This window comes from Mastigoproctus giganteus, chromosome 6 (assembly GCF_048544385.1).
Source record: "Mastigoproctus giganteus isolate SK-2022 chromosome 6, ASM4854438v1, whole genome shotgun sequence".
NCBI lineage: Eukaryota > Metazoa > Arthropoda > Arachnida > Uropygi > Thelyphonidae > Mastigoproctus > Mastigoproctus giganteus.
The window spans coordinates 188,456,131-188,473,009 of NC_143580.1; the positions used below are offsets into that span (position 1 = coordinate 188,456,131).

The 16,879-nt window shown below is 37.8% G+C and overlaps 1 protein-coding gene across 2 annotated transcripts in view; it reads left to right on the forward strand.

The window, feature by feature from the left end:
- Seipin (lipid droplet biogenesis associated protein seipin) overlaps positions 1 to 10,485 on the forward strand; it is a 250,872-nt gene extending 240,387 nt beyond the window's left edge. For both annotated transcript variants that reach the window (XM_090375568.1, XM_090375569.1), the window contains one exon: positions 10,360 to 10,485. In XM_090375568.1, the coding sequence (XP_090231694.1) occupies positions 10,360 to 10,466 (107 nt within the window). In that variant the 3' untranslated portion in view covers positions 10,467 to 10,485. The remainder of the gene's footprint in view (positions 1 to 10,359) is intronic.
- The last annotated feature ends 6,394 nt before the right edge of the window (positions 10,486 to 16,879 follow it).

Here is a 16,879-nt window from a genome sequence, read left to right on the forward strand (position 1 = left end):
GACTGCCATAGCATGTATCAGCTAATGTCTGGCACATAGTCCGTGTGGATATTGGTCTTGATATTTCTATATTGTATTGTTTGTTTAGCTGGGCCACTGTGCTGCATTGCTGTTGTGTTATGAGACAAGACATGTGATGCTCACCATGGGTGTTGGCTGTCCCACATGTGACCTTTGTCTGGTGGTCCAACCACTGTTGAGCCAATCATGGTAGACTTTTAACACCATAGAATGAGCACTTAACCGTGTTAGCTGTTGTCAAGATACTGGCACCTGTATATTCCTCCCACAATTAGTCCATGTTCGAAGTAGAAAAAATCTCAATGATGATCCATTCTTCCTCACAGACACTCAAAAACTGATTGCTGTCTGTGCGAAATAGAATCTTATTAGCTATTCCTGATTTTGGTCCCTCAAGCATCAGAGACCAGTCCATTCCTACATAAGGGGATATTTCAAATGCCAAGCCAACTCAGTATGTGTGTGATGTTGAATTTATAAAACACTTGTAATATTAATTATACATTAAAAAATATAAAATAAACATGGTGTAATCGTGATTTACAAAATTAAGCAGTGCAAAATTAAGCAAAATTTACCTGCATACAAGCATAATTAAACCAAAGTCAAACTTCCAAATAAAAAACTAAATAGAATTCCAAAATAAACAAGCAGATCTGCACTCATGCAGGGAAGCACAGTAACATAGTGTCTTGTGTGCTATGCTGCATAACTGCTTCTTGGACATATTGCAAGGAAATCTACCCACTGAACCAACCCGATGAATGAATGTGAACACCCACTAGGGAAAAAATACACAAAATGTTTAGGGGACACTTCATCGAGGAGGCATCAACCTTGTAGAAATTCTCTCCTATTTCCTCCAAACACTCATGCAGGCCATGAATAGGAGAGTGTATAGGAATTTCCACAGAGCCAGTGCCTCTTTAAAGGGGTCATTCTGGTTCATCTAAATTTTCTTTTGTATTCTTAGTGGGCACCTGTGTTTTCTCATTTTATCAGAGCCAATATGACTTGGATAATGTGTCACTGTGTGTCCTTTGGGGTGCACATTCTGCTTGTTTTATATTTGTATTTTTATTCTATTCAGTTTTTCATTTAGTAGTTTGAATTTAGTTTTTTATGCTTATACATAGGTAGCAGTTAGCACTTTTTTTTTTTTTAGCATTACTTGTTGCAGTTTTCAGCAATTCTTATATACTATATGGTAAAAGAGTATTGGTCGTTGAAAATGATGCAAGAAAGCTTATACAGCACTAGAAAAAAAAAAAGAAAAAAAAATTTCCCATATCACCTGTCCATTCCATGTAATAGTTTGTCTAGTTCTTTAATTTATTCACTCTCAACTTTTGGAACACCAGATGGTCTGTTCCTTGTTACATTAATCAACTGCCTTCTGGCTGAAGGCAAACGATTAGACACCTTTTAATTGACTGTCCAGTTTTTAGCAATATCCGTCTTACCGCTTTTAATCATCTGACTGAGCCGTATACACTCAGTCAGATTTTATCCGACAATGACGTGTCTGCTGTTTTTAGCTATTTTAAATTAATAAAAGTTTTTAATTGTATTTAATTTATGCTATTGTTACATTTTTAATGATTTATTTTTTATATCTTTGTTTTTATATATCTGGACATGGTGGCCTTACTAATTAGGTCACCGAGAATTTAAAAAAAAAAAAAAAAATTTAAATATTACCTAGTCATGGCGCATTATAGCCGTAGCTGCTAATGCGCCAAAAAATCCAAACAAACAAACAAACAAGCTGAAGGCAAATTTCTACATATCAATCCTGTAGCCATCCTTCTTCAATTTGAATTAATGCCCCCTCATTGTGTATAATCTGAGCAAGGTGAAGGATTCCCTCATCATTGAACTTACTTAATCAATTCAAAGCCTTAAACACCTCAATCAGTTCTACTCACATGTGCCTAGTCTCCATATGCTGCAGTTTGCAAAACTAAAGCCATTCCTGGTAAGAGCACCCTTTTTCCACTCACTAATCTTGTTTCTCTTCTCTGCACCTATTCCAGCATGTCCTTCCTAAAATGGGGCTTCCAGATCTGTATTCAGTACTCAAGATGAGACCTAACCATTGCCTTATACAACAGGATAATTAGTTCCTTATCCTCCCCCCCCCCCTTTATTTTTTTTTCTGATAAAAATATTCCTGTATATCCTTGACAAAACTTCATGAGCTGTTCTGTTAGCCTGTCTACACTGCTCAGAGAATTTCATCTCTGACTGGACAATTACTAACAGATCTTTCACCACTGCTGTTATTTTTTTTACCACGCAGCTACTTTAATCTGGATTACTGCTATCTATATGCAGTACCTTGAATTTGTCAATGTTAAACTTCAGATGCCACTTCTCAGCTCTGACTAATTTTTGTACGTCTAGTTGTAATAATATCCTAATTATTGTCATTAAGCCTGACATACTTTCATCAATATCAATAATAAATATAATAAATAACAGTGGGGCCTAGCGTGAACCCTGGGGAACCTCCCTAACAACAGTAGGTTTACTATATTAGGTTAATAAGAGCAGTGCTCATTGATAATCACTCATTTTTTCTCCTACGCACTCATCCTTTTATTCAAAGCAGTAATTTTCCCTTATACCACAGTGCTCCAATTTGTACAGTATTCTTTTATTAGCATTAGCATTAGTAGAGGCATATGATGCAAGAAAGCAAGCTTATGCAGCATCAGCCAAGAAAAAAAAAAAAAAAAAACCCCTCCCATCCCTCCATTCGTTCCAAATGCCTGTCCAGCTCAGCCTTAAATTTATTTAGGCTATTAGCTTCCACAATGAAAGATGGAAGTCTGTTCCACCAATCAACTACCCGCTGGCTAAGGGCAAATTTCTGCACATCTATTTTACAACTATCTTTCCTCAATTTCAAACTGTGTCCCCTCAGGTTCTTCGTCCGAGCAAGACGAAGAATCCCATTCAGCTTAGTCAACTCAACCCATTCAAGGCCTTATACACCTCAATCAGATCACCTTGCAGGCACTGCAATTTGCAGAACTTAAGCCTTTCTTGGTAAGAGCACCCCTTTGTTCCCCACACCAATCTTATTGCCCTTCTTTGTATTCGTTCTAGCAAATCTACATCATTCCTAAAATGAGGCCTCCAGACCTGTACACAATACGCTAGGTGTGGCCTGACCATTGCCTTTTATAACTGGATTATCACGATCAAGATAAAAAGAATTGGAAGAGATGGAACCACTGTCATCTGTTTGGATAGAAAATCAAACAAAGAACAAGTTTGCTTACAATAGAAGCAAAAGCATTAGCAATATTTTATTACGTAATAGTCGTAATAAAATACATAAGCATTTTATTATGATTATTTATTGTGTTGGGTAATGTTTTGGTTACAAATGTGAGTTCAATCTTGGGTGGTTGGCACCTAACCCTATTTTTCCCCATAGGGCCTGTTATTTATATCGCACGATGGTTTCTAGGAACGCAACTATCATTCTATATGAGGATTGACTGTATCTCATATTGTGACTGCCTTCACAATGAGTTATCATGTATTGTGGTACCTCAAATAAGTAATGCTTCACCATTGGAGAAAACTTTATTCTCAGTGGGCACTGGCACCACCACCACCACCACCCAGATAGCACTGTTTCAAGGCTTGTTGGCCTATCGTCAGTGGGTGGGCAGGTATCCTTGTGTTGCATCATACCAACCCAGTTATGAAGTATAATTCCACAGTATGAGAGATGGAGATTATTCAAGGTAGTGCAATACATCGTAATGCATTGTGAAGGCAGTCACAATATGAGATACATTTAAATTGATATTTTATACTACAATTGCAGTTCACTATTATGGGCAAAGAATGGTGTATTTTCACCAAAGTTCCATAGTGAATTTTTATTTCAAGCTCATAATGTATTATGCCTTGTGCATTTATCTTTATTTAAGTAATTAAGTAAATCCTATATCAATATATTATGATCACTGCCACCTAGTGGTGCCTTTTTCCTGATATTCTTGATGAATGATGAGTTACTGTTGATAAACAGATAAAGAGTATTGCTTTGTTTTGTTGCCACTCCAACATGCTGGTGTAGAATATAATCATCCAGTAAATCTCAAACTTCTTGCTCCTGTGTGAGTGACCAACCCAAGTGCCAGTCAGTATCTGGAAGGAAAGAAAATTTCCCAATATATGGCATTCTGATTTTCTGGCTCACTTTATATGTCTGTACATTTGCTCTTATATTTGTTACAGTCATTAGGCTTATAACACACACTCTTACTCTCATTTTTGTTTAATCAGTGCTTATATTACACCAGACTGATTACATATTGCACTTGTCACTCATGTCAACTAGTTGTAGTAGTTCTGCACACATTGTACTCCCCATATTCAAATCCTGCACCCCTTATATTAAGTGACACCATCTCCAATATTTCCCTAATATCGGAGACATGGTAAAAAAAAAAAAAAAGATTATAAGCTGTTTAGGTTTATTTCAGGGAAATAATTACCAGCACAGATATTAATCCTATCATTGAAACCCTTGGCATTCATTTTACTGATTTAGTTTTATAGTACCCTGTGGCCACTTTATTAGGTACATCGACCTAATAGAGAGTCTCCTCCTTCCCTTTAGCTGTTACAACAGCCTGGATTCCTCATTCCATGGACTCTAAACAAATGGAACAAGCTCTCTGCTCAAAAGAGCTTCTTCCACCTTGTACCAAAGTACTCGATTTGATTGAGATCTGGTGAGCCCAGCATAGTAGTTGAATTCACTTTCGTATTGTCGGACCCAAATCATATAATTTGACTTTGTGACATGGCAAATTATCATGTTGGAAGAGCCCATTTGCAGATGGAGACCCTTCAGCCGTGAAGGGATTTACCTGGTTGGAATCAGTTTCCAGATACACCATAGCTTCCAAATGTTGCTCTACTGATATCACGGGTGCCCATTGTGCACAAATATTCCCCACACCATTACATTACTACTCTAGCCTGCATTGTTGACACTTGAGTGAATGAGTCCATGGATTCATATCATTTTACCATATTCTGGTCCTCCATCAGTATGAACTAGCAGGAACTGGAGTTGAAAGACCACTCAACATTTTTCCACCCACCACTGTTTAGTGTTGGTGTTCTTGAGCCCACTGTAACTGTACCTTCTTTTGTTTTTCTGAGAGGAGTGAAAACCGGTCTAGTTGTCAGCTGCAAAATATCCCAATCTGTGACAGGGTATTCTGAAATGCCTCTTTGGTTACTTCTGTTGTTACTGGGTTGTTATTTGACTGACTGCTAGACTTTCCGTTATCCTGCACAAGTCTTGTCTTCTTTTCTCATATTAGTGAGCTGTTTCTGACCATAGAATTTCCTAATGTTATTCGGTTATTGGACCAATCTTGATATACCTAGAACCCAAATGTATATTAAAACCACAGCAGCGTTGGTTTACAAGATACATATTGGCTTGTCTTGTGCCAGCTATCATGCCATGTTCAAAGTTGAGAAAGAGAGAGAAAATCTTTATTGCAACTAAATGAATACAATTTACATATGTAGATTTAAGTGAAGTTGCAATTGTCCCATCATGGAGAATGGCCAGGGACTCACATCAGAATAGATAATAGATAATGCTCACATCAGAATAGATTATGGATAATGCACACTGTAAAATTAAAAATGTAAAATGTAAACATGCCATTACACTTCCTCACATTACCTAGTATTAACTATATTTACAATTTTATTATTTAAAAATTTTATTTACAATAAAAATATCTAATATACATGAATGGCACTTCTCTGTCAAACAAATTTTGTTTTGTCGTGGCACCGGAGAGTTTGGCAGATGGTGCACAAACTTGTTCTTATTCGATTCTGGGATTGGAGCGAGCTTCTAACACTTCTTTCCTGTAGGTTTTATTGCTTCAAAAGCTGTGCAAGTCAGCATCGAGGTGCTGTACGTCTGGTACCATTTGGTTTGGAAGGAAGCGGTCTGAGATATGAAGCCTCCGATTCCTCGAGCAGAGCATTGGGGTTGACCGAAGTTCTGGCTTGAGTATTCGCCAGTAACACGAATCCCAAATGGACGGTGTTGAGATCTAACCCGTGATCATTTTAACTGTAGCTATTAGTCGTATTTCGGTGATATCAGGCAGTGGCTGCATTCCCAGTGAAGTAGCTAAGGCTGTAGTTCTGTCCTGTGGTGGAGACAAGCTTTTCCGATTAGACCATTTAAGTAACCAGAATCCTGCAGTGAGGATTGGTGACTTCGTTGTAGTAGTTGCTGATGCCCACACTTCAGCAGCATAGAGGAGTGGAGACTAGATTACTGTTCTGATGAATTTCTTAATTAAACTAGGCTACTCTGGAATTGAGCTTTTCTACATGAGCATGAAACCGGAGTTTTGGGTCAAATACTATTCCCAAATCCGCATGTGTAGGAGTGGCAGATATTACAATTCCATCGAGTGTTGGGGCTATTATTGTAGGGGCTGGTCTGAGAGAGAACACCATTAATTTTGGTTTTTGTGGGTTGATCGAGAGTCCATACTGTTTGAGGTAAGAGGCGACATTGATGAGACTATTATTAATGCTTGCTGTAGCTTCAAGGTGATTGTTGGAAGCAATACGAGTCAGAATTTTTATATCATCTGCATAGGTAATTTTCTCATTGTTATGGACAAGAGGCGCAACGATAGCTGTAAATAATAAGCCAGATAGGACTCCTCCTTTGGAACACCAGCAGAAATTGCCTTCTTGTGAGATTGTCCGTAGGCATCGACTTGTAGTACCCTATCATAGAGGAGTGATGCTATGAACCAGAGGATATTACCTTGGATTAGATAGTGGTTTTCCAGTAAGTGGAGGAGTGCCGACACGTTGATGGCGTCAAAGGCAGCTTCAATATCCAGGTACGTGATTGTGAGTTCCTCTTGCTGTTCAAAGGCAGACAATATATTACATATGGTTGCAAGGAGGTTTGTCACTGTGGATCGATTTCGGATTGTGTAGTGGACTTGTGGCGGCCTATTTCCAAGAATCTGATTCATTAAGGTGGGCAGCTGATTCATCAAGGTGGTTTTCTCCTCTAGTAGGGCAGTGATCGATTAGGTGTATATTTGCTGATTTCATGTAGTCAACAAGGATCTTCTTGTGGACAGTGAGCTGTGGAGTGAGGTTGAAATCCCCGATGGCAATATGGTGAGCTGAGGGGTGAAAGTGAGTGATTGCCCAGTTGGCTGCTCAGTAATGATATCAATTGTGGGTACTGGTGGGATATACATTACACATATCTATTATGGATGCGTTTCTGAGCAGTGTCATGGCTAGGGTTTCGAAATTTTTGGTGAGTCACTGTAGATAGTGTTGATCAATTTGAAGGCTGTGTCTTTGAAGAACATGGCAACACTACCTCCCCTTCTATTTCTCCTAGAGGTGAAATCCACCACATAGCCTGCTGGTGTAGCTATCACTATGTTCTGTTGCTCATTCTCAAGCCATGTTTCGGATATAGCTAAAATATCGAATTCGCCTGCTAGCAGGATTTGCTCCGTAGTCTCCATTTTATTTTGCAAGCTCCTAACATTCTGATACATTATGCTTATGGTGTCAGAGCGGTGCACTTGAATTAAATTTTTGGACCTATAAAGAGGAAAAGAGGAAAGACAGACACCCACGACCACCATGAGGTCGTGGGTGTCTGTCTCATTGTGATCACTGTTGGGATCGGCCAGCTTAGCTTGTCTTGCTTGCTCAGAGAATTTGGGCTATGGGGTAAAATGGGGCTGTTGTCTACTGCAATGGTAGAACCGACTGTCTTGTTTTGTGTGTGGCATAAGGAGTGCGCCCAATGTAGAGCCTGGATCTTGAGTCAGCTTCCATTTAGTCGAGTGTCCAATGTGTGTTCCGCGATGTTTCTGCTGCTGCTTGGATAGAACAGTCAGACAATAACACCGATCGGCTGGGAAGAGGGGTTACTGATAGCTTCGACGGGCGTTGCTTCACAGGATAACTTGAATGAAGCGTAATTATTGCTCTTGGTAGGTAGCTTAGTGACTTCCACACTGATGTAGAGGTCTTGAAGGAGGATAGCTACTTGTTCAGGAGTTGTTAGGAGAATGCAGCCTCGAAATGAAAAAAATTCTTAGATGATCTGTTGCAATGTGGCGTCATGGCTCTGAGCCTAGAAGAATTTGACGTGCCTGTTACACATGCATTTTTCATTCGTGCACCTGATTCGTGTGACTGTTTGACCTTTGGTGATGGAGTGTTGTGAGTGGAATGGGGATGAGATCTAGCCACAATCCCTGCCCATGTTGTTCTGATGGCCTTTTTATTAGGACGAATTTCAGCGCTGTGAGCTAGCGGTTCTGTATGATGGCTGATGTCACTTCTTGGTGCAATTCTCATGTGTAGCGATGGCACAATTTCTGGACTTTAATCACGACTGCATGAATTGACTGATGAGTCGTGCACGTTTATAGGTTGTGAGACACTCGTGATGTTGGAAGGGACATGGAATGTTCACTCGACGGAATTTTTACCTTTTCATGTGACGTGTCAGTTGAGGACCGCATTGCAGGTATATTATTGCCTTTTGCATGGGAATGCGATATTTTCTCTGTGTAGTGATCGATTTCTGCAGCTTTTCCACGCTGTGAGTCAGGAATTTAATGACTTATGCTGCGTTTCATATCCTCACGAATTTTGCTAGAGAAAAGCTCGTAACACTTATCGTAGCATATATCAAACTTCGATTGTACACGTTTTAGTAGTGCAGCCTTGAAGTTACTCAGCATTGGCAACAGGAACTCATCAGTTATGAGGTTGGGTGGAACAAACAGGAGGGTATTTATTTCACAGCCCTTTTGAATACTGCCTATTCGTCTCCGCTGTGACTTCTGCATCAGGGTACATGCTGACATTCCTTGCCATCCAAATCGATGCGGCGGCCTTGGGTGCGTGGGTCCATTCAGTCTGTGATGCAGTGCTGATGTGAGAGGTAGAATTGAGATCGTGCTGTGTTCCGTTGGTGCTCTTGGTCGTGGGGATCTCTTTAGCATTACTGGTTTCACTGGGAGTATCCTCAGAGTCAATTAGTCTGAGGAATGGAATGGCACTTTCAGTATTAGTGGTTGATGTAGCTGGCTATGTGCCCTCTGGTTTCTGAGCTTGATTCACGTCTTGAGACGTTGAACCAGGTTTCTCTGGTGAGATTTCAGATTTCCTTGGGGATACCCTCCGGCAGTGAGCACAAACGTAATGCTCTTTAGCTGACTTTGACATTTTAAAGATTTGTGACCATCCAGAGCAGTTTCCGCATAAGGAGTGGCCACAGTCACTATTGCATATTAGTATATGTTTGACCTTCTTCAGACAGGCCTGACAAATATGTATACAATCTTTCACCTGTATATTGCTTATTTCACTGCTACTATTTGAAGGCAGCAAATTTTAACGTTGATCTGAATGCTTTTACAGTGACTTCCACATAATTCTTTTAGAGTGGACACAAAGAAGGAAGGCCACTATTGTTTGTGAGCTTTCAATTTCGTATAGGGTTAATAGTATGAGTTTTGTCTGGCCACTGCTCAAGGCGTTGAGATGCGGACAGGTGTTCTTCCCACAGTAGAGACAATGCTATGATCGCTTTAGGCTAGGATTACTGAGGATAAGTGCAGTTAACAGACGCTATGCAGGATATGCGAGTGCCAATCATCATAAAGAGCATTAAAACATGAAAATAATATAAGATATCTATTTACCTGAACAACTGATATGGTATCCATGATATGGCTGTATTTAGACATGTGTTGGCACAAGGATTCCAGCAGTATCAAATGGACATCTGGTCGTTGAAAAGAACATTATTTTAAACTTAGGTTCAGCAGAGCACAAAAACGGTGCAACTTCACATTCACAAACAAAACCTTTCATCTTGCACTGAATTGCACATATACTGCATCCTTACATATCTGCCCACCTGCCTTTATATTGCTTGGTATGAACACGTGATGCCATTAATGGAATGCTCCATTTTGTGAAAAGGGTGGGTGTACCTAATAAAGTGTCTATGTATAAACCAGCAATGCTTGGGGGAAAAAATATTAAAAAGCTAATAAAATTTATAGCAAAAAAAACAAATCTATGAGGTTTGGGGGTTAATGAAAAATTTTTAAAACTAAAAGGAGCCTTTCCGAACTGTTGATGTAATAAACCATAGAAAATTTTTTTACAGAAAGTTATTATTATTTTTGCCTTGTTTTTAATAATATTTATGAAGAAATTTTTGTCTAATATTGTACATATTTTTATTAGCACCCTTTGAAATACCCTTAATTGACACAGACACTGAATCTGATTCTGAATCCAGAGGGGAAGTTAAAGATGACTTATCAGTTGGATTAAGACGGAGGTATACATAAAAAAACAAACAGCTACTTAAATTATTTTTATCTTAAATAAATTTCTTTGGTAAATTAAAAGAATGTATTTTCTTGTTAAACAAAGTTTTAAATCCAGAAAGTTACTTCTTGAGTATTAAAATTATTATAAATATGTATATATGTGTCAATTAAACAGTTCTTTTCAGTACAACTTCCTTCTTTTTATTAAAAAAAAAAAAAAAAAAAAACACTAGTTATGATATATAAAATAGATGTATACAAATAATTTGCATATTTCTTTTCAGTAAACACATTCTTATATAAATAAAGTTGAATACTATATAAATTATGTATTTCTGGAATATGTTCTGAAATAGTTCTTAATTATGGCCAAAAAAATTTATTAAAAGGATTATAGTATGTTTTCATATAGTAGATAATAGATTTCTACAAGTAGCATACTAAAATAATTTAAATTGCATATTTTTCTCATTACTCCTGTATAAATTATGCTAAAATGTAAATAGTTGGAAATTTTATTATGTAATATGAAAAACAGTTTCATTAATTCCATTAAATAATACTGTAATGCACAAGTACGTTACATTAAACTTGTGTATACCATTTATTTTATTTAAAAAAAACTATTTTTGTAATTGAACTTGTATTTTGTATTAAAGCTAATTTCTTATAATAACTTACAAATGATTGTTGTCTATTAAGGGTTATTTTGGCCTTACATGCCCTATCACTTTGAACTCATGCCATATTACTGTTGAATTATTCCACTGATCAAACAACTGCCTATTATTCAGTATTATTAAACTATCTCTTCATTCTTTCAATAAATTTGTCATTAACTACATTCTCTCTTCACTCTCACACCCTTGATCTGAAAGTTGTGATGAAAGTGAAAATAGCTCATATTTATTTAAACTGGTTTATGTCATTCACACACTAAGTAAAATTTACCTTCATGGTGTGGTGAGGAGAATCCATACACAAGTGAAGCTGGAATCATGAAATTAGCAATACTGAAATTTCAGAAGATTTATTAGAAAAACTTTTGAGCCTAAAGCTCTGGAATGGATGGCAATGTACCCAGTAATTTTGAGGGAGGCAGCAAGAGTGCATTGAACCATTAGGGTTAATTATGTGGGCATCATGGACTCAAAGGAGTCTTTTGGATTGGAGAAGTGCCAATGTATTGCCATTGACATAAAGGTGGTTCTAAGAATGAAGTGGGTAATTACTGATCAGTCAATCTGACTTCAGTGGTAGGGAAATCATGGAAGCAATGATCAAAAGTGTAATAAAGGATCATTTATATAGAAATGGAATTCTGAAGGCAGGAAATAGCATTATATTTGAATGCCCAAGTAAACAACGTTGAAATTATTTCTTAAAACAGGTCATGAGTGTAGGAAATAATTTGTGTTGTTTGAAATTATGTGACTGTCTCTCTCATATGGGGACCGAGCCAAATGCTTCAACTTGGTCCCATATGAGAGGATACTGCATAAGTTGGAATGTGTTAGAATCACAGGGTAAATCCTCAAGTGAGTTATTATTAGCCATATGGTGCAAGGAAGCCTGAGGCTTATGCTGCACCAGCCAAAAAAAAAAAAAAAAAAAAAAATTGCTGGCTTACCCTGACAGAGAGAGAAGTAGAAAGGAATTGCCAAGAAAGTGAAGAATGATATCCAGCTCAGGACCCTGGGTATGCCAAGCCCATACACACCAGATGTGAGCCCCTGGGTGAGCCCATACTCATAGAGGGGTCTGCAGATGGTTGTGATTAATAGTTATTACTCCTCACTTTGGCTAATGTAAGAGGTAGAGTTCTCCAAGGATCTGAACTAAGACCACTCTTTCTGATTTTTATAAATGACATCAACAAAGGGATAGAGGGTGTGATGATTGGTAGAGCAGTTAATGATCACTTCTTCTTGAGTTTTAATTTAGCAAAAAAGTTTTTAAAAAAGTTAAAAAATTTGAGTTTTAAAAAAGTTTTAATTTAGCAAAATGCAAGGCACTTGGGGAATAGCAATCTTAGAATAACTATGTATATAAAGTGCTTAGCATCATAATACACAGCCATTTCTGAATAAACAGAAAATTTTTAAGGTGGCATCGTTTTAGGTTATATCTCATATTGTGAATACCTTCACAACGAGTTGCCATGATATTGCACTACTTCGAATAAGTAACGCTTCACCTAAGGAGAAGACTAGTGTTACTTATTCTCAGATAGGTACCACCACCCAGACAGCACTGTTTCAGGGCTATTTGGCCCTTCGTCAGTGAGTGGGTAGGTACCCAAGTGATGCAATGATGGCAAAAACAGTTATGAAGTATAACTCCACAATATGAGAGATGCCTGATGGTGTATGATGTATTTAGACTAAGGCGCATTTAGGGCTAGAGCCTCAAGCTGCGAACAAATTTAGACTATGTATATAAAGTGCTTAGCATCATAATACACAGCCATTTCTGAATAAACAGAAAATTTTTAAGGTGGCATCGTTTTAGGTTATATCTCATATTGTGAATACCTTCACAACGAGTTGCCATGATATTGCACTACTTCGAATAAGTAACGCTTCACCTAAGGAGAAGACTAGTGTTACTTATTCTCAGATAGTGCAATATCATGGCAACTCGTGAAGGTATTCACAATATGAGATATAACCTAAAACGATGCCACCTTAAAAATTTTCTGTTTATTCAGAAATGGCTGCGTATTATGATGCTAAGCACTTTATATACATAGTCTAAATTTGTTCGCAGCTTGAGGCTCTAGCCCTAAATGCGCCTTAGTCTAAATACATCATACACCATCAGGCATCTCTCATATTGTGGAGTTATACTTCATAACTGTTTTTGCCATCATTGCATCACTTGGGTACCTACCCACTCACTGACGAAGGGCCAAATAGCCCTGAAACAGTGCTGTCTGGGTGGTGGTACCTATCTGAGAATAAGTAACACTAGTCTTCTCCTTAGGTGAAGCGTTACTTATTCGAAGTAGTGCAATATCATGGCAACTCGTTGTGAAGGTATTCACAATATGAGATATAACCTAAAACGATGCCACCTTAAAAATTTTCTGTTTATTCAGAAATGGCTGTGTATTATGATGCTAAGCACTTTATATACATAGTCTAAATTTGTTCGCAGCTTGAGGCTCTAGCCCTAAATGCGCCTTAGTCTTAGAATAACTTAACCACTTGGTGGGTTGAATTAAAATTAGTAAAGGAAGAAAGACACTTGGTAGTTATGTGGTCAGAAAAAGTTCTCCAAGCAGTGTAGAGGTGGCAAGGAAGGCCCATTGTGTCCTGTTGAACGTTGGAAGGTCATAATCCCACTGTATAAGGAAATTGTAAGACTGCACTTGGAATACTCTGTTCAAGTAGGAAGATCGTACCTTAACTGTTGAGCTTCTTAAAAGGGTTCAATGACAGACAACGTGCCTGGTGAGATTGATAAAAGGGCAGCATTTGAGAAAAGACTTCCAATATGTGGGCTACAGAGCTGTGTAATAATTAGACACCTTAAAGGAGACTTAACTGAGGTGTTATTTCTCTGAAAGAAGGAAGTAAAATGAATGAGGGTGCAATTTTTCACTATTGTGATTCCAGAAAGTTTTCTTTCATCTAGCAAATTGTTAATTACTGGAATAAGTTGGCTCCATGGGTGGTTGCAGCTGACTTGACTACCTTGGAAAATTTGAAGGTCAGCTGGATAAGTAATGGTGTGAAGTGGGTAGCATGTTTTATTTTATTATATACTGTATTTATTTATTGTTATTATTTTTTTGGCTGGTGGAACAAAAGCCTGTGGCTTCCTTGCCATATGATTAATGCTAATATGTAAATGACAATCCAGTATCATGCTCCCTAAAAAAATTTATGAAAATATTCCTTATTTCAATTTGTAAACTTTTTACTTTTAAATTTTACTTAGATTTGTATCCAATAAAACTTCAGCATTTTGCCCTAAGCTTTAGTTATAACAAGCTAATTAACTCCACAACTCTTTCTGGACTTGAGAGCAAGTGCACTAGGTGCTGGTAGGGATTTTGTTGGTATAAAACTCCTTTCCACATACCGTATTTCCCCATGTATAAGACGCACCTTAATTTTGGGGCCCGAAATTTGAAAAAAAAAAGTGTATTACAGAAAGTTATTGAACTCAAGTTTTATTCATCATAAAATTCATACAACTCTTCATCACTGTCAAAACTTCCATCCATTAGCTTGTCCTCATCTGTGTCTGATGACGAATCACTGTCTTCATATATTGCCTTGTCCTCAGTTCCACTATGGCATTTGAAATGCCACACTTCTTAAATGACTTGACAACGATCTCAACTTGATATTATCCCAGGATCTTTTCACCCAGGTACAAACTTCTTCTATAGTTGGTTTCTTCACTCTTCCTGCTGGTGTCAAATTGTCCCCAGAAGACTTCATCCATTGGTTTCATTCGTCTCTCATGGCAGCCTTGAAGGGTTTGTTAATGCTGACATCAAGTGGTTGGAGCTGGGATGTCAAGCCAATTGCCCTTTGCTCTTCAATCCCCTCTCTAAATCAGGCCATTTTGCTGACTTGCCTCTCATGGCCTTCTGCCGTGGCGTTTTCAGTAGGGTTTCTTCTTCCCGTAGCCAGTCTCGGATTGTTTTCTCAGTTGGAGGAGGAGGACCAAACTTATGTTCAGCAGCACGATTTCCATTCACTTTTGCAAACTGGATCACTTTTAACTTCGATTCAGCACTGTACGAAAATCTTTTCTGAGCCATTTCTGGGCAGAACATGGCAAAAAGTAACCTAATATACCGGTAACAAGTGCAAAACAATGACCGCAAAGACAACAAGCGCGAAAAAGCGGGAAATGCAAGTAAAAAAATCTGCAACCACTGTATAAGATGCAACCAATTTTTAGACCCCAAATTTTTCAAAAAAGGGTGCGTCTTATACATGTATATGGCATGGCAAATCTTATTGACTTGTTACTTCTCAGTAGCAGTGTTATTTTATTGATTGTTACATTCTAATCGTATGAGAAAAACTTTGTTAGGTTATATTGTGTGGGTGTTTTCAATTCCCTGTAAGGAAATGGTGATCTATAATAATTATTATAGATGTATAGGGTGCCAAAGAGTTTTGGTGGTACCAGCAATTGGAGGCATGTACTAAACAAGGAGAATCCTTTTTGAATCTCAGATAACTGTTGCAATAATCTTCAGAGCAATACAGAGTTTTTCTTCTTCCTTGGTTTCTGGATCTCAATTTCTTCCCTGGTCACCAGTTTAGACAATTTTTGATATCTTTAAAAATGTTCACAATTTCTTGTGAAATTGTTCCTCAATTGATGTTACCAGTTTATCATGAATTGTGAATAACACACTTGGTTTTTATATCTAGTTTCATAGATATCTGTGTAACTAAACTTAATCATTTGTTTTTCACCACTCAGTTTCACACATATCTAGTGATGTTGTTAATGGTACTAGCCGTGTAGTGTAAGGAAGCCATAGGCTTTTGCTGCACCATCCAAACAAAATAATAAACAGTAATAACAGTGAATAAAAATACAAAAGAAGATAAAAAAAAAAATAGATATGACAGTAGACTGTGCATCCCTCCTCACATAGGAAACTATCCAGCTAACCTTTGAATTTCTTCAAACTGTCAGCCTCAACTACCTGCAGAGGCACCTGGTTCCAGTAATTAACAACTCACTGGCTAAAAAAAACTTTCTACAATCCAGTCTAAATGCTGTAATTTGAATTTAAGGCCCCTAGTTCTGGAATCCTTTATAATGGTGAAATTTTCACCATTAATTTTACTGTCCCCTCTCATAGCCCTATAAACCCCAATCATACCCACAATTGTATTCTTTCCCTATTGCAGATATTGCCATGAGACTGCCTGCCTTTGAACCCTTTCAAGAGACCTCATTTTCAGATGAAGTTTCCATACTTGGACACAGTATTCCAAATGCAGTCATAAAATTGCCTTATATAGCTTGACTATGATATCTCTATCTTTACACGTTATTGTGCTGTAAATCTTTGATAGGACACCAGCTTTCCTGGCTGATTGTTTACACTGTGTAGAAAACTTCATATCTATGTATCATTAGTCCTAGATCCCTTTCTTCCTTTGATGTTTTTAATTCAACCCCACAAAGATTAAGTTAGTTTGGGGTTAGTACATGATGCAAGCAAGCAAGCTTATATAGCATCAGTCAAAAAAAAACCAAAAAAAACACCCCCTTTATTTCACCCATCCACTCGCTCCAAATGTTTGTCAAGTTCTGCCTTGAATCTATTTAAGCTATCAACTTCTACAATGACAGATGGAAGTTGGTTCCAGCAATCAACCATCCGCTGGCTAAAGGCAAACTTCTGCTCAGGTGATTATTCTGAGCAAGAGAAAGAATCCCAT